This window comes from Dipodomys spectabilis, unplaced genomic scaffold (genome assembly GCF_019054845.1).
Source record: "Dipodomys spectabilis isolate Male_0828 unplaced genomic scaffold, ASM1905484v1 ptg000162l, whole genome shotgun sequence".
In the NCBI taxonomy this organism is placed as follows: Eukaryota; Metazoa; Chordata; class Mammalia; order Rodentia; family Heteromyidae; genus Dipodomys; species Dipodomys spectabilis.
In genome coordinates, this window is record NW_024870839.1 from 2,277,938 (window position 1) to 2,301,863 (window position 23,926).

At 41.1% G+C, this 23,926-nt stretch overlaps 1 protein-coding gene across 2 annotated transcripts in view; it reads left to right on the forward strand.

Moving 5' to 3' along the window:
- Window positions 1-662: 662 nt before the first annotated feature.
- Spata5 (spermatogenesis associated 5) overlaps window positions 663-23,926 on the forward strand; it is a 126,091-nt gene continuing 102,827 nt past the window's right edge. The window contains exons 1-10 of one of the 2 annotated variants that reach the window (XM_042693006.1): window positions 663-858; window positions 1,907-1,960; window positions 2,511-2,635; window positions 4,898-5,055; window positions 8,890-8,948; window positions 9,939-10,583; window positions 11,777-11,906; window positions 12,711-12,767; window positions 15,001-15,124; window positions 16,980-17,235. In XM_042693006.1, the coding sequence (XP_042548940.1) occupies window positions 702-858; window positions 1,907-1,960; window positions 2,511-2,635; window positions 4,898-5,055; window positions 8,890-8,948; window positions 9,939-10,583; window positions 11,777-11,906; window positions 12,711-12,767; window positions 15,001-15,124; window positions 16,980-17,235 (1,765 nt within the window). In that variant the 5' untranslated portion in view covers window positions 663-701. The remainder of the gene's footprint in view (window positions 859-1,906; window positions 1,961-2,510; window positions 2,636-4,897; window positions 5,056-8,889; window positions 8,949-9,938; window positions 10,584-11,776; window positions 11,907-12,710; window positions 12,768-15,000; window positions 15,125-16,979; window positions 17,236-23,926) is intronic. The other variant, XM_042693007.1, reaches the window with a different exon arrangement.

Consider the following 23,926-nt stretch of genomic DNA (forward strand, 5'->3'; position numbering starts at 1 on the left):
CCAAGCCCCGCCCCCTCCGCCCAAGCCCCGCCCCGTCCCCGCCCTCCGCCGCCAAAGCCCCACCCCCGCGGCGGGAGCCCCGCCTCCTCCTCCCCGCCGCGCCCCCCTCCCCGCCCCGCCTCCGCGAGCCCCGGCCGCCGGCGCGGCTCCCCGCACGCTCGCGGAGGGGCGTACTACCGTAAACCTACGAGGAGTGCGGCCGGCGGTTAACCACCGTGCAAAGCTGCCACGGTTCACTGTCCTCCCCCCATCCCTTCACTTAGCTAACTCGTTTACATCCGCCGACGTCTTAGACACCAGGCAGGGCGACACGAAAGGACCTCTTTCGGGGATTACAGGCTCAGGCGGCCCATGCATTGCCCCTGTAAAACAAGTGTTCGAAGCAGGCTTCAAGAGGGAAATCCGGCGAGGGTCCCAGTGACAGAGACTGACACTGGGTCCGGCCGTGACGACAAAGGTCCCCAAAAGGTCTAGGGTGGTGAGGCCTGACGGAAAACGCTCCCAGCAGAGCCGGCCCGGCTTTACGGAACACCGTTAACACAGCGCCGGCGAAAGCGGGCTTCGCGCCCTCCCTCCACTGCGCTCTGCGGATTACGGTAGGGGCGGAGCCTCCGTGACCTCTGCCCCGGAAGTTTTCTTTCACTCTCCGCGCGCACGTTGAACCGGCATCCCGGTCGCTTCTCGCCGGCGGTGGTGCCATCATGTCTTCCAAGAGACACAGGAAGCGGCTGAGCCACGGCGCGGAAGGGAGTTCGCCCTTGGCTGCCGCCACTGCTGCTCAGGCCGGGGACCCCGCTTCCGCCTCGGACCCCGAGAAGCCGACCGGGACTCTGGTGATCACAAACTTCCTGGGAAAAGGTAAACAGTGGTGCGGGGCTTGGAGGGCAGGGGAGGCCGGGGCGCGGAGGCTGAGGGGAGGAGGGGAGGCCTGGGGAGGAGGGGAGGTCCGGGGCGCGGAGGCTGAGGGGAGGAGGGGAGGCCTGGGGAGGAGGGGAGGCTCCGGGGGCGGGGAGGCCGGGGCGAGGAGGCTGAGGGGAGGCCTGGGGAGGAGGGGAGGCTCCGGGGGCGGGGAGGCCGGGGCGAGGAGGCTGAGGGGAGGCCTGGGGAGGAGGGGAGGCTCCGGGGGCGGGGAGGCCGGGGCGCGGAGGCTGAGGGGAGGGGAGGCCTGGGGAGGAGGGGAGGTCCGGGGCGAGGAGGCTGAGGGGAGGGGAGGCCTGGGGAGGAGGGGAGGCTCCGGGGACGGGGAGGCCGGGGGCGAGGAGGCTGAGGGGAGGGGAGGCCTGGGGAGGAGGGGAGGCTCTGTGGGCGGGGAGGCCGGGGGCGCGGAGGCTGAGGGGAGGAGGGGAGGCCTGGGGAGGAGGGGAGGCTACGGGGGCGGGAAGGTCCGGGGCGCGGAGGCTGAGGAGAGGGGAGGCTACGGGGGCGGGGAGGCCGGGGGCGAGGAGGCTGAGGGGAGGAGGGGAGGCCGGGGGCGAGGAGGCTGAGGGGAGGGGAGGCCGGGGGCGAGGAGGCTGAGGGGAGGGGAGGCCGGGGCGAGGAGGCTGAGGGGAGGGGAGGCCTGGGGAGGAGGGGAGGCTCCGGGGGCGAGGAGGCTGAGGGGAGGGGAGGCCTGGGGAGGAGGGGAGGCCCCGGGGGCGAGGAGGCTGAGGGGAGGGGAGGCCTGGGGAGGAGGGGAGGTCCGGGGCGAGGAGGCTGAGGGGAGGGGAGGCCTGGGGAGGAGGGGAGGCCCCGGGGGCGAGGAGGCTGAGGGGAGGGGAGGCCTGGGGAGGAGGGGAGGTCCGGGACGAGGAGGCTGAGGGGAGGGGAGGCCTGGGGAGGAGGGGAGGCTCCGGGGGCGGGGAGGGTCGAGGGCCGGGAAGGCGGGGCGGCCACCTGCGCTCAGCTCAGTGCTTGTTTACTACTGGAGGACCTGGGTGGTGCGGACAGAAAATGGTTGGTGCTCCACTGGAGTGGAAGAGAGGTGAGTGGATGGGAAACGGAACGTAGTCCCACGGATAGGGAGGTGTGGAAGTGTTTAGGGGTAGCCCCTGGGCCTGTGGTGACCAAACTGAATCCTCTAGTGCCAGAGACATGTGACTACTCCTGGTCCAAGCCTGTGAACTCTTGTAGCTGACTCAGAATCTGAATATATAAAGCTCTGAGACTTGCCACAAGTATGTTTAATTCTTAATGAAATTAAGGACTTTCTTCTTTTTACTTAACAGTTTGTAGTTAATACTTTTTTTTTAAATAAACACTTTGTGGTTAATATGTTGTCATGAAACACTTGGAAGGATTTGGTTGTAAATTGCATAAAGGAAGTGTTGGATAACTGTATAACAATAAGCTTTTTTTTTTAAAAAAAAGAAAATCTCTCAGTGGTTTCCTAATATGCTTGAAATAAAATGTTATGTTTGTAAGTCCTTAAAAAAGTGTTGGAGCTGTAGTTTTTCCAAGATATAAGTTCATTTATCATTTTCACGTACATCTTCATTTATAAAGTTTCCAAGTGATTTGTTCTTCCTTCATAGCTGATGTCAGAGTCCCTAAAGCGTTCCAAAATTTTGTTGTTCACCTGGGAGTCAACACTATGAAGTCTGCAAATATATGTATAGGTCGACCAGTGTTGCTTACTAGTTTGAATGGAAAGCAAGAGGTAAGATGCCTTTGTTGATTTTTTTTTCCACCCCTAGTGCTATGCATTGAACCCTCAGCCTCATACACGCTAAGCAGCTGCTTCTTACCATTTGAGCCCCATCCCCAAGCCATTTTTTTGTTTTCATTTTTTTTTGAGGGGGGCGTCCGGTCATGGGGCCTGAACTCTAGGCCTGGGTGCTGTCCCTCAGCTCTTCAGCTCAAGGCTATTGCTCTACCACTTGAGCCACAGCGCCACTTCCGGCTTTTTTCTTTTTGCTTATGTGGTGCTGAGGAATCGAACCCAGGGCCTCATGCATGCAAGGCAAGCGCTCTACCACTGAGCCACCTTCCCAGCCCCTTTATATTTTTTTTCTGAGTGACTCACTAACTTTGCCCAGCTGGCCTTGGACTTTTCTTCATTATTTCAAACCTGATAGCTAGGATTACAGGCATGTGCCCTTTTTCATTTTTTTCTTCCTTCTTTCCTTCTCCTCTTCTCCCTTTCCTCTCCCTCCTTCCTTTCCTCCTTCCCTTCCTTCCTTTGTTTACAGGCATGGCTCCTTTTTCCTTTCTTTTTTCTTTTGTTGCTGGTACGATGGCTTGAACTCAGGGCCTGGGCACTGTCTCTTACTTTTTTTTTTTTTTTCTGAAGGCTAATATTCTACTGCTTGATCTATGCTCCACTTCTGGCTTCTTTTGTGTATGTGTGTATGTGGTTAATTGAGGTTAAGTATTTCAAAGCCAGCCCAGACTTTTCCTTGGAACCACTATCCTCAGATCTCAGCTTCCAGAGTCGATAGGATCATAGATGTGCACCACCAGAACCTGGCTCTTTATTTTCTTGGTTTATAAATATTTGGGATGGTTGAGATTTTGACTTGACAGCAAGAAAAATGAAAAATAAAGTGTTTGAAAAACATGTGTATGTAGGCCCTGTCTTTCTCTGTTGTCTATGGTTATACTGGGAATAGCATCCCTAAAATGTCATGTTAAATGAGACCTTTTCTCCAGGAGTTGGTAGTACATAGTTTTTTGTTGTTGTTGTTTTAATTTAATTTTATTTTTTTACATTGTGGGCACCGGTGGCTCATGCCATAATTCTAGCTACTCAGGAGGCTGAGATCTGAAGATCGCAGTTCAAAGTCTGCCCAGGCTGAAAAGTCTATGACACTGTTCTCCAGTTAACAACCAAGATGTTGGAGGTGGAGCTGTGGTTTTGGTGATAGAGTGCCAGCCTTGAGTGAAAAAGCTAAACTGGGGCTGGGAAGGTGGCTCAGTGGTAGAGCGCTTGCCTTGCATGCATGAGGCCCTGGGTTCAATTCCTTAGCACCACATAAGCAAAAAGAAAAAAGCCGGAAGTGGCGCTGTGGCTCAAGTGGTAGAGCGCTAGCCTTGCGCTGAAGAGCTGAGGGACAGCACCCAGGCCCAGAGTTCAGGCCCTACAACCGGCCCCCCCACCCCCCCCCAAAAAAAGAAAGAAAAAGAAAAAGTTAAACTCAGTTCAGATTTAAAATAAGTTCAAGCCCCAGTACTAGCACAAAAATTCAAAACCAAACCATTTAAAAAAAAAAAAAAGGAATGTTTATTCTCTTGGTTTTTAAATGTTTCTCTTTCCTGCCATGTATTATGCTCAGATATTCCAAGCCTAGAATTGTTCCTTCATGGAGGAAAGCTTGGTTTCTCATCTGTTACCTCTCATCCCCAGCAGATCTTCTGGGAATGTTTTGCTATCACTTGCCTGCTGACAACACCTTTGTCATTCCTATTGTTTTGGGATTATGCTGTATTTAAAAAAAGCATCTTTTGCTTTATCTTCTGGAAAGTAGGACTATAAATGTGTGAACTTGAGCCAGAAATCTTTGCTCCTTTTCTTAAATATTTAAATCTGGTGAGATCCAGGTTCTCATGAAGCTTTAGTTTTGTCTTTCAGTATTTCCTGCATATAACTTAAGTTTGAGGCTAGGTTACCTTGCTTTGAATAGTTTTCTCCTTTTCATATCACCTGCAATATCTTTGTCTTTTTTCTTAAATCTGCCTTCACTAGGAGCTCATTCCTCACCTTTAAAAAGATACAATAGTAAGATAATTAATTTGTAAGTGTAGGTATTATAAAAGCGCAATTCATCTTTCTGTAGTTTGTGTCAGATTATTACTGTTTTGAGATAAGGACTATGTTTTTATGGATTTATGTGCCAGCTGTGCTTATTAGAATCTTCCTTAGCAATTCATGGTGTATATGAATATTTACTTGCTAATCTTATCATTTCCTTTGTCTTGGCAGGTTTGTACAGCCTGGCCAGTGGCAGGATTTCCTGGAGGCAAGGTTGGCCTGAGTGACATGGCACAGAGGAATCTAGGGGTGACGGCTGGTGATAGCACCTGGGTGCAGCCACTCGTGGGTGCTCTTGTTCAGGCCGAGGAAGTGGACCTGGCTCTGAGGTTGGACTCTTGTCTTTGGTGACCCGTCTGTCTGGATTAATGTTGCCTAGTAGAGGGATAATGAGAGTTACCACTGTAAACCACACACATACTTTTGCATTTGCTAGTAGCCACACTTAAATAGTAAATAAGAAAAAAATAATAAGTAAATGAATTACAAACAAATGAAATGGGTTTTACTAGTCTATTTAGTCAAAGTATGTAAAGCTATTTTAATATATATAAAAAGTTATTTGTAAGATACTTTACAGCCTTTCATTTTCAAAGTAAGTCTTCAGAATCCAGTGTGTACATTAAGTTTGTAGCAGATAGCAGTTTGGATTAGCACTGTTTTCAGTAGTTGATAGACACATGTGATGAGAGATAGCACAAACTACATGGGTGTGATGTAATTTATGTACTAGGGGTTCTCATGTCTGTGAATAGTGTCCTGACATTTAGCTGAAAGGAATTATCACTGATAAATACTTAGAATTTTTCATCTGGGCTCATAGTAAAATCAGGACTTCTTAAAATTGTAATTCTGAGTAGACAATAACTAACTTTTATTTATTTATTTTGGGTCTGGTCGTGGAGCCTGAACTCTGGGCCTGGGCGCTGTCCCTCAGCTCTTCAGCTCAAGATTAGAGCTGTACTACATGAGCCACAGCGCCATTTCCGACTTTTTTCTTTTGGTTATGTGGTGCTGAGGAATCAAACCCAGGGCCTCAGACATGCAAGGCAAGCGCTCTACCACTGAGCCACCTTCCCAGCCCCAATAAATAACTTTTAAATTAAGATAGCTCAAGGTCAGCTGTTGTGGCTCACACCTGTAATCTAGCTTCTCAAGAGGCTCTGATTTGAGGATTGAAATTCAGAGCCAGCCTGGGCAGGAAAGTCCTAGGGGCTCTTATCTCTAGCCATCAAAAAGCTGGAAGTGGAGCTATGGGTCAAGTAGTAGAACACCAGCCTTGAGTGAAAAAAACTAGGCAAGAAGGAAAGGCCCTTAGTTTAAGCTGAGTATTTAACCTAGTGCAACAAAAGGTCATTATTAGAATTTTAAATAATTCCTTATGCCTCCATTTCCAGCTTCTTTCTGGCTAATTGGAATGAGAAGGTCTCAATTATATCTGCCTGGGCTAACTCTGATCTTAGATCTCAGCATCCTGAGCTAGGATTATAGACATGAGCTAGGATTATAGGCATACACCGAGTTTGAATAAAGTATCTTATCCAGGTTTTTGGATATTCTATGTGTAATGGGTTTGTGATTTATTTTGTATATGTAAGTCTGATCAAAATTTCTTTAAAAAACAGCCCTTCTGATAGTTTATTATCACCTTAGTAACAGTTTTGGGAATGTGTTTATATGCAAGATTATATGCAAGATTCACACAACATTTTGTCAGCATCTTGAATTGAATTTTATTTATTTATTTTTTCTGCTACCATATATTCCAGTTTTCAATTTTAACACATATTTTCCTTTAAAATCAGGAGAATGTGATCAGGGCATGAAAACCAGGAAATGAAAGTGAAAAAGCAGAAAAGGAAAGAGAAAGAATGCTTTACATGTATTACACACATACATAGGAATGCATATCTCTGTGTTGAGAATAAGAATACATACATTTCCCCTTTTTCCTCAAGACTCTTCAAGGTATCTATATTAACTCTCTTGCTGCCTCCTCTTGCTATGTGGCCCAGCCTGGCATCAAACTCAAATTCCTTCCAGCTCCTGAGTTTTGGAATTACATGTGTGCACTACCATACTTGATCCTTTACTTCTTTTCACCCCTTTCCTTCCCCCTTCCTCCTTTCTCCTTTTCCTTTCTTTTTTTTTTAACAAATGAGGAAATAGGCTCAATGTGCTTTATATTTCTGAAAGTAGTAAGTACTACTTAGAACAAAGAAGATTAGTCATCAAACTATGTCTTAAACCAGGGCTGCGAGACAACAGTGCCCAGTTGGCTGAATTAGCTCGGTTGCGATCTTGAACCATTCTGACCTCCTCAGTAGTTAGGCCTTTGTGATGCTTGTGATAGAGGACTATGTATTTAGATGGAATCTTGGCTTTCAAAATTTTATTTTAGAAAGTTATACTTTTAGTGTAGACAAATAAGTTGCTGATTAGGAGTACTAATAATCGTAGTCTCCTAAAATTCTTAGTTGAAATAAAAAAGTTTTATTAGTAATGTTGGAGCTTCTTTTAGTTGTAATAATTTAATATATTACCACTTTTTAAAAGCAAAACTGAATACTTTTACTATTACTTGAACATCTTCTAGTCATTTAATAAAATGATTAACTATAACTTGCTTCAGCCTTATAAACAAGTAAATTTAAACGTTGAAAAATGTATAGTTTACACATATTTGATTCATAGACTTTACTGCTGCTTACACATAAAAGAGGAGGAAAATGCTTTGAAAAACTCTTTAAGATTAGATTTTTTTCTTTTTCTTCCTGTCAGTTGTGGGGCCTGAACTCTGAGCCTGGGTGCTGTCCCTCAGCTCTTCATCTCAAGGCTAGCACTCTACCACTTGAGCCACAATGCCACTTTGGCTTTTTCTGCTTATCTCTTGCTGAGGAATCGAACTCAGGGCCTCATGCGTGCAAGGCAAGCATTCCACCACTGAGCCACCTTCCTAGACCCTTTTTCTTTTTACTAGTTTAGTGTTCTATATTTAGGTAAACCTACCTCCTAGTTAAATGAGCCACTTTCATGAAAAGACATAATTACTTATAGGAAGATGAGTGTCTTGAATTTTCTTCAGGCATGCCCATTCTCCAGAATCAGTTTCCATAGTGAGTATTACCGTTTTTACATCTTGAATTTCTTTTTTTTTTTTTTTTTTTTTGTGGGTCCAGTCATGGGGCCTGAACTCTGGGCCTGGGCATGTCCCTCAGCTCTTCAGCTCAAGGCTAGCGCTGTACCACTTGAGCCACAGCGCCACTTCCCGGCTTTTTTTCTTTTTGCTTATGTGGTGCTGAGGAATTGAACCCAGGGCCTCATGCATGCAAGGCAAGCGCTCTACCACTGAGCCACCTTCCCTGCCCATCTTGAATTTCTGTAGGTCACATATTATGTAAGATTAAATTTTCTTGAGGAAATCATTATCAGATAAGAGGTAGGCAACTTGAGGAAGGGCATAATTAGTTTAGGGGAATGTGTTTCAAATTCATTTGACTATGATATCACACAGAAATAATACCATCATTATGATTTATTGTGTGCATTTCATGTGTACCTATAATATAATGGATCTAAATACACGAGTGGGTGTATGCATGTGTGCATGTATGTAAAAAGTACCAAATGAGATTGACTGTTAAGATTTTTATACCCTATTGGATGCTACATTTATTTGCTCATTTATTTACATATAATTATTTGTTTATATTTTGTTCCAGTGTCAGGCCTCATGCTCTTGCTGAGTTTTCTTGCTTATGGCTGGCACTCTACCACTTGACCTATGCTTCTTCTTTACCAGTTCAGCATTTTGCTGGTTAATTGGAGATGGAGTCTCACACACTTTCTCCCTGGGCTAGCTTTGAACTGTGATCATCTGAGACTCAGCCTCCTGAGTTGGTAGGATTACAGGTGTGAACGACTTGGCTATTACCCTTTATTTTTAGAGAAAACTGATTTAAGCCTCTAAGGCACCAGATTACAGATGATATTTTTCTGTAAGTAAGAAGTATTTAAAAAATGTAGTCACCCAGAATGGTATGAGTCATTTATTTTCAAATCGAAAACAGTTATTCTTTGGATTAGGTTCTTAATTATATGCATGTCATTTCATACCACAGTTTAAAATATACTTACCTGTAATTTCTTTCCTCCTTTTATAGTGATGAAGATCAGGGTATTAGTGGAGAAGACCTGGCTAGTTGTATTCTGAGGAAACTTGGTAAGACTAATATTTTAAGTTGTTTTCTAAAATTTTAAGCAATAAGACAGCAAATAAAATGCCCCTGGGATCTTGTAAATAGAGACTTTTTTTTCAAAATAGTTTAAAAATATTTCCCTCAATGAATCCAAATCCTTTTGAAACAATGTTTTACCATTAAGTTGACTGTCAGTGAAGAATTGACAAGATTATGTGACTTGCCTGTGGATTAAAAAGACATTTTTTGTGATTGCAGAAATCAAGCTCAGGGCCCAGCAGGTACTCTACCACTTGAACTATGTCTTGCCCCTTTTTGCTTGGGATATTTTCCAAGTAGGGTTTTTATTTATGCCTGGGCTGACCTGGGCTCTGCACCTCCTTTTTATGCTACCTTGTGTTAATAGGAATGACATGCACATACTTGCTATGACTAGACGTTGGTTGAGATGGAGTACCATGAACTTCTATGCCAGGGCTAACCTTGACCTGATATTGGCCTCCCAAATAGTTAAGGCCTAAGCCACTGTGCCCAGCCAAATTGAGAACCCTGTGCTTTTACTATTTCTGTTGAGAAACATTTAGGAGTGTTAGGTAGGTGTGTTGTTACCGTTTTAGCTTAACTCATTGGTGAATGTAATTTCCTTGCTATTTGTTGATAATGGTTGATAGAATTTTAGGTTCATTGAGGATAGAAGATTAGAAAAAAAAATCATCTTTTTTTTTTTTTTTTTTTTTTTTTAGTCGGTTGTGGGGCTTGAACTCTGGGCCTGAGCGCTGTCACTAAGCTCTTCAGCTTAAGGCTAGTGCTCTACCACTTGAGCTACAGTGCCACTTCCGAAAGAATCATCTTTTCTACCTCTTATTGGTGCTGTATCATAAGGAAAATTAGGTATTAGTACTCCAGCTTTGATTTAATCTTTCCAGTCAGTTTTGTTAATTGTAAGCAGTTGCTATTAAAACATTAAGCTGGAGAAAAGTGCTAACATGAATATCTGCTAAATTGTTTTATAGATGGCAAAGTTGTTTTACCAGGCAACTTTCTGTATTGTTCCTTCTATTTACGACTATGCAAGATGCAAGTATTACAAGTGAAAGGGACAGATGGCACAATATTGGAAAGGCCTCAGAGCAATGCTGCCACTGATTCCCAAGAAGTGGTCTCTGAATGCCCCAGCATGGAATCCAGTAGCCTGGATATATCCCTCCAGCTAGGCCAATTAGATCTGGAAGAGCCCCGGAGTCCAGCCTCAAGAAGTACTCCTTGTAAACCAGCGGTGGACCCAGTTGTGAACGCAACTAGTGACATTTTGTTGGATGTTGCTCAGAGCTCTGGGGATGGCAGTGGCCTTGTACTGGAAGACATCACAGGTCTTAAATGTTGTGTTAAGTCAGCCAGAGAAGGAAATAAGCAGCTCACCAATGAAGAAAGTTTGCTGAAATCTGCCAGCGTGGGACGGAAATGCAATACTGATACTTTTTATTTTATTTCCTCAACAACAAGGATCAATTTTACAAAGACTTGCACAAATTTAAAAGAGCAAGATAACCAATTCAGAGTAACATATGACATGATTGGAGGCTTAAGTAGTCAACTGGAAGCAATTAGAAAAATAATTGAATTGCCTCTCAAACAGCCTGAACTTTTCAAGCGTTATGGTATAGTATTTTTATTATGTTACCCAGACTTGTATTCAAACTCAAAATAATCTGTCTTTATTTCTGGAGTGATAGGTATGGTTGAATGGATTCATTGCTTTGGGATATGGCAATGGAATAATTTATTCCTTTTGCTTTGTTCTCTTGGTTGTAATGTATTTTAGTGACTGCTAATGTTCTCTTGGTATAATGTATTTTAGTGACAGCTTTAGCCTTTGAAATAGCATATATTCACAGTTGCTTATATTGAATCTTGCATAATTATTTTCTTATGTTAAATGAGCTGGAATGACTAAAAAATATTCATGTTAATTGGTTGTTAGGAAATGTAGCTGTATGAACATCTTGTTAGATTGAAGTAGATGAGGGTTTGGTAGTTGATTCCTAGATTTTTTTGCTAATACTTGGTACATGGCAATCTGTTTTTTCTTCTCCTAAATCTTCATTCACATAAAATGAACCCTTAGGTTTATATTTTGTTAGTCATGTTTATATTCTCCAAGATGGCCACTTGGAAGAAAATTGGAGTTTCTGGCTTTTACTATCTGGATTTTGTGGGGTTTTTTGTTTTTTTTTTTGTCTTTTGTCAGTTGTGTGGCTTGAATTCTGGGCCTGGGCACTGTCCCTGAGCTCTTCAGTTTAAGGCAAGCACTCTATCACTTGAGCCACCACTTCTTGGATTTTGTGTTCTGATTGTTGAACTGTGCTGTGTAGAATGAGGCACAGTATGGATACCTATTTTTTTTCCATCATGCTTTCTCTGGTTTGTGGTCTCCAGAAAAATAAAACATCATCGATGGGGAACAATGTTTGTGATAGTATATCTTTCTTGGAGGATCTCATTCATTTTAATTTTGTGATTTGTTGTTGTTGTTTTGATGCTGATTGGTCCTGGTGATTAACTCAAGGGCTTAGGTGCTGTCCCTGAGCCTTTGAGCTCAAGGCTTAGTGCATTGCCACTTGAGTCACAGCTCCATTTCTGGCTTTTTAGTGGTTAATTGAGGTAAGAGTTTCATGGACATTTTTCAAAGCTGGGGCTGGCTTCAAACCACAATCCTTAGACCTCAGCCTCCTGAGAAGCTAGGACGGTAGGTATGAGCCACTGGCACCTGGCTATATTTGTGATATTTGAAGTTGTATAACAACATTTCTAAGTAGCCTAGTAATTCATTGTCCTCTTCTTTTACCTCTAGGAATTCCTGCTCCTAGAGGAGTATTACTCTATGGTCCTCCAGGTACTGGAAAAACTATGATTGCCCGAGCTATTGCTAATGAAGTTGGGGCTTTTATTTCTGTAATTAATGGTCCTGAAATTATAAGCAAGTAAGTGTATGTCAACTCACTTTTCATTTTTAAATTGGCTGAATAGTATTCTGTCCGGATATTTCATACATCGGAATCCTCCCCCCATGCACATATGTATACACATATTTGTTTTAAAATATATTAAAAATAAATATTATACATTAAAATGCTCTAGTCAGGATTGAATTCAGGGCCTTGTGATTGATTGCTGAGCAAGTATTCTGCCTCTTAAGTAATGCCTTCAACCCTTTTTGCCTTAGTTATTTTTGAGAGTCTTGCAGTTTTTGCCTGAATCCAACCTTAGACCATGACCCTCCTACCCGTAACTCCATGAAGCTGGGATTACATGCATGCTCTTGCTTATTAATATTTATAAATGCTAAGTTTGGAGCCAGGTGTTGGTGGCTCACACCTGTAGTCCTACTTATTCAGGAGCTGAGATACAGAGGATGGCAGTTTGAAGCCAGCCTGGCAGAAATATTTGTGAGATTGCATATCCAAAGTAACCAACAAAATCAGGGCCAGAGGCAAGGCTCATCTGGTAGAGTGCCAGCTGAATGCAAAGAATTTGAGGGAGCATGAGGATTTGAGTTCAAATCCTCAGTAGCTCCAGAAAAAAAAGAAGTTTGGGAAATAATTTTTGAAAGTAATTTTCAGATTTCTAGAAATAGTTCATTATTCAGTTTTTGCTTATAGATAATACCTAAAAACAGTAGCAGTCCTCATTAAAAAAAAATTTTATGCCCATGTAATTGTAACCCCTCTGTACAGAATTTTCACAATAAAAAATAAATAAAAATTAAAAAAAAATTCTATTTACAGATTTTATGGTGAGACTGAAGCAAGATTACGTCAGATATTTGTTGAAGCCACTCTACGGTATTGTGTATTGTTTTTTTTGTTTGTTTTTCTTTTTTTTTTTTTTTTTTTAATTTTATTGTAAAGCTACTATACAGAGGGTTACAGTTACATGAGTGAGGTAATGAGTACACTTCCTCTTGAACATTGTTACCCCCTCCATTGTTTTCCCCCTACCATCCCCCCCTCCCTCGGTATTGTGTATTAAAAAATATTTTTTGGAATTAATGGTCAAGATTGTAGTACTAAAAGTAAGAAACTAGCACTTTATGCAAAGAAAGAGTAGTACAAAAGATAGTAATGGATTAGAGGGGTGGCCCATGTGGTAGAGGCCAGCCATTGAGCAAAAAATACCGAATTTGAGTCCCAGTCTTGGGCAAAAAGAAAAAGATAGTAACAGCTATAAGAACTGATTATAGATTTAATGACATTTTTTTGGGGGGGGGAGGGGGCCCGGTCGTGGGGCCTGAACTCTGGGCCTGGGCGCTGTCCCTCAGCTCTTCAGCTCAAGGCTAGCGCTCTACCACTTGAGCCATAGCGCCACTTCTGGCTTTTTTCTTTTTGCTTATGTGGTGCTGGGGAATCAAACCCAGGGCCTCAGGCGACATTTTTTTTTAACCTGTTTTTATCTAAGATTGTGTTCAAGTAAAGTACAGTATATGAGTTAGTGAATTACATAAAATAGAAGAATTATAACTGTGTTGTTTGATGTCATATAAATCCTTGACTCTTTCTTTAGAGTACTGTGAAACCTCTAATATATTTAATTCCCTTAGTAGATTGAATTTTTCAAAGCTTTTATGCTTAAAAGTTACAGTTTACTCAAAAGTACAAATCTTTTGCTCTTTAAAACATTAGTACTATTATTTGCTAATGCTATAGTGTTATATTTAATGAGTATGAGAATATAGTTTCTGGGCTGGGAAGGTGGCTCAGTGGTAGAGCGCTTGCCTTGCATGCATGAGGCCCTGGGTTCGATTCCTTAGCACCACATAAGCAGGAAAAAAAAAAGCCAGAAGTGGTGCTGTGCCTCAAGTGGTAGAGCGCTAGCCTTGAGCTGAAGAGCTGAGGGACAGTGCCCAGGCCCAGAGTTCAGGCCCCACGACTGGACCCCCGAAAAAAAAAAGAAAAAGGAAAAAATATAGTTTCTAACTTGGTTTATACAATATTAATTTATGATATGGCCATGTCTCTACTATTGTTTCAATATTTATTATTGTACAGTATGTTACTACTCTTTAATTATTGACTCTATGTTTAAAGGTTTTGTCCTCAACAGTAGTACATGAATAAAGTGGTTTGACATGCTAGTTCTAGAAATTTGAGAACCAGTGGTGGATCTTATTGTTCTTCTTATGATTATATTGATCATAATTGAAATTTGCTCTTGTGAGAGAATTCACTGTGATAGAATTAGTCACCATGAAAGTGTTTTTTAGTTTTGTTTTCTAGAGGCTATTTTTAGTTTATATCATTTGGGCACTAAACCTATTCTAAGGCACAATAAATACTCTTGCCTTAACTTCTAAATTGGCCTAATTACAACATTTTTTGTATGTGCATGTATGTGCTGGTACTGGGGCTCGAACTCAGGGCCTGGGTACTGTCCCTGAGCTTTTCACTCAAGCTTAATGCTCTACCTCTTGAGCCACAGTTCTACTTCTGGCTTTTTGGTGGTTGGAGATAAGTGTTTATGGACTTTCTTGCTCTGGCTGACTTCAAATCTCCATCCTCAGATCTAAGCCTTCTGAATAGCTAGAGATGATAGGCATGAACCACCAGTGCCCAGTTAAACAATTTGGTTTTATCTAAACATGAGCTTTTAATGTCATAACTTTCTCAACACTGCCTTTTAATGATGTAGACAGTCTGGAAAGTAAAATTGATGAGTTAAATAATTTGAGTTAGAATTAATATAGAGGTTTTTGGCTTAACAAGCCAATTTTAGTTTTTAATATTAAATTTTAAATTTGATATGTTACATTTCAGTTAAAGAACTGAAATTAAAATTTAAAATTAGGGCTGGAAAGGTGGCTCAGTGGTAGAGCGCTTGCCTTGCATGCCTGAGGCCCTGGGTTCAATTCCTCAGCACCACATAAGCAAAAAGCCGGAAGTGGCGCTGTGACTCAAGTGTAGAGCGCTAGCCTTGAGCTGAGGAACAGCGCCCAGGCCCAGAGTTCAGGCCTCACGACCGGACCCCCCCAAAAAAAATTTAAAATTAAATATGAGTTAGATTTCCTTTGCTTGTTTCTAGGCACCCATCGATTATTTTTATTGATGAGCTGGATGCGCTTTGTCCCAAAAGAGAAGGAGCTCAGAATGAAGTGGAAAAGAGAGTGGTAGCTTCACTTTTAACACTAATGGATGGCATTGGTTCTGTAAGTGCAGAACTAGTATTGATTCTGTGTAGAAAGGGGCCTCTTTGTAACTTGACTGCTTTTGTGATAGGTAATATTAACTTAAATACTGAGGCTTGCTATAGCACAGTGGCTCTCACTTGTAATCCTCAGAAGGCTGAGAACTTAGGATCATGGTTCAGAAAAATCCATAAGACTCTTTAATTTCAGTTAACCAGAAAGAATCTGGAAGTGGAGGTGTGGCTCAAAAGGTAGAGCACCAGGTTAGCATGAAAAAGCCAAGGTAAATCATGAGAGCCCTGAGATCATATACCATGACTGGTATAAAAATAAGCAAAAAATCCTGAGGCAAAAACAAAGAAGGTTCATATTAAATTTTGGGCAATTTTATTAAGAAATTTCATGTTTGTTTTTCAGTTTGATGTTTTTTTTTTGGTTGGTCATGGGGCCTGAACTCTGGGCCTGGGTGTTGTCCCTCAGCTCTTCAGCTCAAGGCTAGAGCTCTACTACTTGAGCCATAGTGCCACTTCTGGCTTTTTCTGCCTATGTGGTACTGAGGAGTTGAACCCAGTGCCTCATGCATGCAAGGCAAGCACTCTTCCACAGAGCCACCTTCCCCAGCCCCTCAGTTTGATTTTTGAGGCAAGGTTTTGCTGCCCTCTGCCTTCAGTCTTCCAAGTATTGTGATTACAAGCATGTGCCCACACCTGAGTCAGGTGTGTATTAAAGTAATAAACTATGTTCTGATAATGAAAGGATGGTCTAGTAGGAGCAGTAATAAGGAAAAAGCATGTACTTTCCTGCCTTCCTTTGTACTTCAAATGTCTGCACAATTAGATTATTTTGGTGTTTACTGCTTACTAGTAAAATGTGAACATTTGAAAACAATCTGAATATTTGGTATTCAGTGAGACAGGTGTAATCATTAAACCTGCCAGATCTCTGTTTCTGAATGACTGTAATTTAGCTTTAAAGGTGAACATTGAGAGCTGTATTAGAATTAGAAGGTCCTTGGTGAGGAGGAAATTGCTAGAAGGCTCATTATTGGAGGGTCTCACTCACTATGTCAGTCAGCACTGGAATAAATCTGTTAACTAAGTAAATTTGCTTTTGAAGAGGACTAAAAACACCTGATAATGACACTTTAGTTATGGTGGCTGATACTTAGATATACATTATATTTTCGGGAATTTAAAATTTATCCCAATAAATGAGGGAATGAGGGAACAGAAGAAACTATACAAAAAGAAATGTACTTATTACCTGACTCATGTAGTAATAATCCCTCTGTACATCACCTCTATAATAACAATAAAGCAAATTAATTTTTTAAAAAAAACAAAAACTTAAAAGTTTTCTTAAATTAACTGGAAAAAATTATCACAGTAAAACAGAAAGCAAGTTTTATATATAAAGAAGACTTGTGAGTCATGTTCCTAATGGATCCATGTTCTGTTTGAATACTGTGCAGATCATACTTTTTGCTTCCCGATAGGGAAAATATATATAAAACAATTAAAACAGCTATTTGGTAAATTTTTATATATTATTTGTAATAATGGTATAGTTCAGATGTTAGAACATTGTTAAGTTTTAGACTTCCCATGGGAGAGTGCCTAAATGTGTCTAAATGAGAGTATCTAAATGAGAGTGTCTAAATGACAGCTATGAAAATGTGTAACAGAAATATTAAATAAAAATGTTATAAGTAAAGTTAACAAATAATTAAGTGTAAGTGGTTAATGGCCTGGACAGTACTATTCCTTTGTGTCTATAAAGCCAGTGTCCATCTCATGATGATGATGATGGTGATGATAATAATAATGATGATTATTAGCAACTTTTAGAAAAACATATTGTTAAAACTTTTTATTAGGAAGGAAGTGAAGGACAGGTGTTAGTTCTTGGAGCCACAAATCGCCCTGAAGCATTAGATGCTGCACTGCGTAGACCTGGACGATTTGATAAGGAGATTGAGATCGGAGTTCCTAATGCTCAGGACCGGCTAGATATTCTGCAGAAGCTTCTTCAAAGGGTTCCTCATTTGCTCACTGAAGCTGAACTGGTACAGCTGGCAAATGATGCTCATGGATACGTTGGAGCAGACTTGAAAGCCTTGTGTATTGAAGCAGGTAAGTATGACTTGATACCACGTTTCTGTATTGGTGGATATTACCTTTGGTTTATTTGCACACTGAGAACTTTTTAAATGGTCTTACATTTGCTTTATTTAAAATATAAAATGCCAAATAAAATATAACAAGTTTAGGTAGAGATTTCCTGCATTGTGAACTAGTAGACCCACATTTTGAATTAATGTGGGCATCCTTGCTTCTTCCTTAAACATCTTTACTATAGAAACAAACTTGATTTTCCAGCTTCTCGGTCATCTAGCAGTAGCCTTGACCAGTGCCACTTCTGGCCAATGTATTATCAGGAATCCTTGGGGAAATTGGAAATGCCCTGTAAGGAAGAATCTTTGGTTGTATACCCTGATAATTTATATCTCACTTACTTCATGGAAGTTGCTTTACTCTTTTCTAGTCATAAAATGTATTTATGGAAAAAGTTTAGATGATTAGAAAAAGAAAATATTCTTACTCATACTTTCCAGAAATGGTAACACTGTTTATTGATACTGTGCTGTGGGAATTAGGGGGAAGTATCTGGCATCAAGATTAAGGTTTTAAGCCCTGAGTTGGTGGCTCACATCTATAATCTTAGCTACTTAGGAGGCTGAGATCTGAAGATAAAATATTCAGAGCCACCCCATGTACTTCTATCTTTGATTAACTAGCAAGGCCAAAATTGACAGTGTAGTTCAAGATTATGGTTTTGGTTAATTTAGCCTAGTAATTGTTGAGCTGCTAAATTTTTTAAAAGTCCAAGAATTCTAGCTATAGAGTATGACAGCAATGCTTTAACTCTGAAAATGTTTTAAGGACTGTTACTAATCTGTTGCCTACTTTAGACTTAAGTTCTTCACCATTGATTAACTGTAGTTACTTTGGAAACTTTTAAGACCATTGAATCTTTGCAAAGTATTTCAGAATAGTTTCAATCATGGAAAATGTATTTAAAAATGACGATAGTTTTTATAAGCTGTTCAAGTGTTTGATCTTATAAGCGTGACCTTACTGGGGTTTTTTTTTTCCGTTTTTGGTGTGGGATTGAGACTTAAACTTTGGGCCCATGCTCTGTTTGGCTTTTTTTTTTTTTTAAGGCTGGTACTCTACTACTTGAGACATACCTCCAGTTTTAAAATTTTTGCCTCCTGAGTGTTAGGTTTTTAAAAAGAGGTAGCTGAGTAAGAACTGCAGCACTCACGTGGTATTCAGGTAAGGGGTAGGTTTATTCAGTAGACCTGCTGGGACTAGGCAAGGTTGGCACTCCACGTGGCTGGGAAAGAGAGAGGAAAGAGCTAGAGCAGAGAGAGAGCAGAGAGAGCTAGAAAAGAAGAGCAAGAGCAAGAGAGCTAGAAAAGAAGAGCAAGAGCTAGAAAAATGAACAGAGAGAGTCTGGGCCTGAGCTAGGCCATATCTAGGGTATGGGCGGGGAAAGGTGTGGCCACATTAAATTCAGATGTGACCTCAGCGGATGCAGATGTGACCTCTTCCAGGTGTCCCAGTTGCCTAGGTAACGCAGGTACTGGGTGGAGACTTTGCTGCGAGGAGGGTGGAGTCTGCTAGCCATCCAGGAGCGGACCTTACACTGAGTAGCTAGGATCACAGGCATGAGCCATTTATGCCTGATTGGGCTTTTATTTTGTTCTAAAAGGTTGTGTTTATTTTCTAATAACCCTAACATATATCTCAAAACATCTTTGGTTTACTAAGAGTTTAGTTATGTTAGATTTTTTCCCCCCACTCCTCTGGCTGAGCATAGTTATCTAAATCCTATATTTTGGAAAGACTTTCCCCCAGCGGCAGTATTGTGTTCATCCAATTTTTTTTTAATAAAGTGCTTTGAACAAAGTTTAACCCTAAAATAAGTGAAAAATTAAATTCTTAAATTAGAAATTATTATATAACTTGAGTTGAGAAAGATAACTTTTATCTCCAAATTCTTAGTGGTTCTAATTTAATGGACTTATTGAGGCTCTTTTTAGTCCTTTCAAGCTTGATGTGTATATAGAAAGAGGTAGAGAAGGAAAAACAAATAGGAAAAGAAAGCTGAGAAAGATAATTAGGAGTTTTTAAATATCTTACTTTTGTTAAAGTATCTTGCTCTTTTTTAAATTGTTATCATGGTTTCCAGGCTAGAGGACTAGTAAGTGGGGGAGTCTGGATTGTTTAGTCTACATAGACAAAAATAAATATTTAGTATATATGGTCTAGAAATGGGGCCTGTCAAGTTTCTGTGCTATACTAACTTCATATGAAGTGATGGGCCTGGGTCCCTAGGAATACATTTCCTAGGGACCAAGAAACTCAGGCTTGTGAACTTAGGCCACTCTCTTGTCTTAACTGAGTCTTAGTTTTCTCATTTGTAAGTCATAAATTGAAGGGTGAAGGAAGATGATATTTCAGTGGCTTTATAGCTATGATATTCACTAGTTACAAGGGAAAACAAGAAATAAAAACAACAAAAAAGAATTAGAAAAAAAGAGGAGACAAAGGAATGTCCAAATTACTTCCAAAGTCTGTCTTTTCCTCTACTTTCACATTCTCTGTAGCCTTTTTGCTATTCATCATTTTTGTCTAAGAAGCTTAGATAGTTAGTGAGGGCTTTCCTCTATTGCCGCGGACCGGGTTCTGTCGGGACGACGGAGGACACCTAGGGGAGGAACCTGGAATAGGATGGGGAGATGGCAAACAGACAACTCACACACATTAGGAGTGGATGCTGAGTGCTGAGTGCGATTTAATGCAGAGGATAACATACTTTTATAGCAAAAATCTCCATAAGAAAGGGCAAAAAGTTACATAATCTTGCTGCAAGGCTTCATTCTTGGATGGTCACCAGCTGGTCGCCTGAAAGGGCAAAAGTTTACACAATCTTGCTGCAGGGCTTCATTCTTGGTTGGTCACCAGCTGGTCGCCTGAAAGGCACTTGTTTCTGGCTTATCTCTAAGAAATATAATGGGTTTCGACGTTTTTCACCATCTAACCATTACCTTATTTCTATAGAGGCCTTAATTGTCCCATAAGATCTTTCCAGTCCTCTTCAAACTAGTCTTCCGCTCCATCTCCTCTATACGAGAAGAAATTTCTCTGGCACATCTAAAAAATAAAAAAGGGGCAAATGCCACGCCGACTCCAGTGGCGTCTGCTTAGCATGGGAAACCATCTATCAGACCAAGATAGGGGCTTCAGAAACCTATCTCCAAGTTTTGGGACTTCACCGAAGTCTACTTCGGAGAATAGGGCTTCTAAGAGGCCTACTCCTGGAAAAAGACTGGCAAACCCCTGGGAAAGATGTGTTTCTGCCTTTCTTTTCTTCACTATATAAGAGTGCCTATTAATCTTTTACTGTTTCTGCTGTTCATTGTACTTACTCATTGTCAACGTTCCCTTATTCAAAGTTCTTTCTTAAGAGTGTTGACGACTCCAATATCTGATGAGTGTCTTAAAAATATGACTAATTCACCAGAGTTAAGTGCTAACCTAAAACCCCTCTTATGGAGGCTAGTAGACAAATATAAGTAAATATAAAAGTAGTGGGGGTTTCATGAAGTCACTTCAGCAGAAGGAATTGTTTGTAAGAGATTTGCAAGAAGCTGTAGGCTCGGCTAGAACAGAAAGAACGTATGGCAATTGCTGAGATAACTACTTAGGAGAAAACTTCCTGTTACTCTCTTTCATTTACTAAGAGACTTGCTAGATCTAGGCCTCCGTGACCTTGCTATTAAAGAAGGAACAGGAAAGATCTTATGGGACAATTAAGGCCTCTATAGAAATAAGGTAATGGTTAGATGGTGACAAAGTCGAAACCCATTATATTTCTTAGAGATAAGCCGGAAACAAGTGCCTTTCAGGCGACCAGCTGGTGACCAACCAAGAATGAAGCCCTGCAGCAAGATTGTGTAAACTTTTGCCCTTTCAGGCGACCAGCTGGTGACCATCCAAGAATGAAGCCTTGCAGCAAGATTATGTAACTTTTTGCCCTTTCTTATGGAGATTTTTGCTATAAAAGTATGTTATCCTCTGCATTAAATCGCACTCAGCACTCAGCATCCACTCCTAATGTGTGTGAGTTGTCTGTTTGCCATCTCCCCATCCTATTCCAGGTTCCTCCCCTAGGTGTCCTCCGTCGTCCCGACAGAACCCGGTCCGCGGCACTCTATAGTCTTTTTTCTTTTTTTTGTTAAATATGATTATAAAATGAATTTATTCAGTCAATATCTCTCTAGCATTTCTCACATGTTAGGCAGCATTCCTAATACTGAGCAACAGTGCAGTTAAAATGAGCAGAGGTCTCCAGGTCAGCGATCTGCTGAGCTTGACAGTCTGAGGAACAATACTATAAAGCAGACTAATGTTGATTGGGAAATAAAGTCTGTTTTTTCATTTAGATGGTTTTATGGGTTTTTACCAAAGAATTGATCTTGAGCAAATTTTGAATTTCATTAATCATGTGACTCTAAAGAAAACTAAAACAACTCTGAAATGGTGAACTTTTTTTTGTGTAGTGATAGAAAAGTTTATTAGGGAAGAAATATGGGAAAGAAAGATGTGGCACATGGCATAAACATGGTGCCAGAAGGCAACCTTTTAACCCATCTGTAGCCATCTGTTTGCAGTGTTCAGGGGTATGGACTATGGTTAAAATGGGGTTGGGAGCCAGATGCCAGTAGCTTACATCTGTTATCCTAGCTACTCAAGAGGCTGAGATCTGTAGATTGCAGTTTGAAGCCAGCCAGGGCAGTAAAGTCCATGAACTATATCTTTAATTAATCACCCAAAGGCCAGAAGTGGAACTATGGCTTAAGTGGTAGAATGCTAGCCTTGAGCAAAACACTGGAGGGACAGCACCCAGGCTCTGAGTTCAAGCTCCAACACTGGCACAAGAAAATGGGGGGAGGAGACAGGGAGTTAACAAATAGGTATGCATATATAAAAGTCATAAATCATAGGTAGGTTTGAAGGTAAACCTTTAAACCCCAGGATTGGTCAGGTAGGATCCTGTTTAGTAAGAAGCTGTAACACTCTTTCTAGAATCCAAGATGGCTGCAAAGTGACAACTACAGAAGAGAATGCCTTCAGAGCATTAAATCCTTCCCAGATTTTATATGATGTATCGAACATGAATTATTATTTTTACACTGGCTTCTCCTCATAACAAATTATTTTTGTAATCTCTCTATAGTATGCATGATGTGGTGTTTCTTCCTTTTTTTTTTTTTTTTGCTAATCCTGGGGCTTGAACTCAGGGCCTGAGTGCTGTCCCTGAGATGATGATGACGATGATGATGATGATGATGATGCTTCCTTCTTTCTTTTTCCTTCTTTCTTCTTCTTGAACTCACAGTTTGTGCGCTGACCTTGAGCCTCTTTGTGCTCAAGGCTAGCACGCTACAGCTTCAGCCACAGTTCTACTTCCAGTATTTGAGTGATTAATTGGAAATAAGAGTCTCACAGGGCCTTTTTTGCCTGGGCTTGCTTCAAACTGCAATCCTCAGATCTCAGCCTCCTGAGTAGCTAGGATTACAGGCATGAGCCACTGGTGTCCAGTCCTGAGCTTCTTTTGCTCAAGTTTAGCACTCTGCCACTTGAGCCACAGTGTTACTTCCAGCCTTTGTCTCTGTAGTTTATTAGAGATAAGAGTCTCACAGACTTTCCTGCTGGGACTGGCTTCAAACGAGGATCCTCACATCTCAGCCTCCTGAGAAGCTAGGATTACAGGCATGAACCACTGGTGCCCTGCTTGCCTGTGTAGTTTTTTCAGAGGATGTAGTTTACATCTTACTTTTGCCATTACTGGAGTTTGAACTCAGAGCTTTGGTGCTGTCCTTTATCATTTCTTTTAAGACTTGAACTACAACTTTGCTTCTGACCTTTTGCTGGTTAATTGGCTAGCTTTGAACTGTGCTCTCGCTTCCTGAGTGGCTAGGATTGCAGGTGTAAGCCACCAGTACATGGCTAGTTTACATCTTTTACTCTCAACTTTTCTAATCTTATTTCAGTGTTTGTATGTTTTCCTTATCTTTTAACTTTGTTGCCATACTGGATATGAAATGTGGAACTATAATGCTTGTTGTGCTTTCAACAGTTGGGTCTTATTGCTGTCTGAGCAAACAGGCTATTTAATGTTGATAGTGGAGTGTGAAACTTGCTTTTAAATGTTACATTTTCTTTACAATTAAGTTTTTAACCTAGAGTATGGTTTGATATGCTTTGTCTTTTCCAAAGACCTAATACTTTGCAGCTCACCTTTTTAAGCAGAGAGCAGCTGTATTCTGAAATGTTTTATCTCAAAGTGGACAAGATGTTTACAAGCTAGACTCTTAACATACCCTGACATTTAACTATATTTGTATTCCTCCTGGGATTAGGCTGCCTTACTAATTAATTAGTTGCATAGCCTTTTATTAATTCCCTCAAAATTTATGTTTTAAATTAACAACATAGATAAGGATAGTACAGTTTTTGGAAAACATGAAATGTTAATTATGTAGCAGAGACATGAATTATATAAACTTTGCTGAATGTTAGAAAGTGCTTAGCAACAGTTTTCCAAATATAGGGATTTATTATATAAACTTACCCTTCTAAGGCTGCCTGTGCCATTTCAGGAGAGTGAATATAAATAGAGTTTGATTTCTTCAAGAAGTGGACTCAAGTCATTTTGTTTATAGGGAAAGGAAGTCTTTGCTTTGCATCT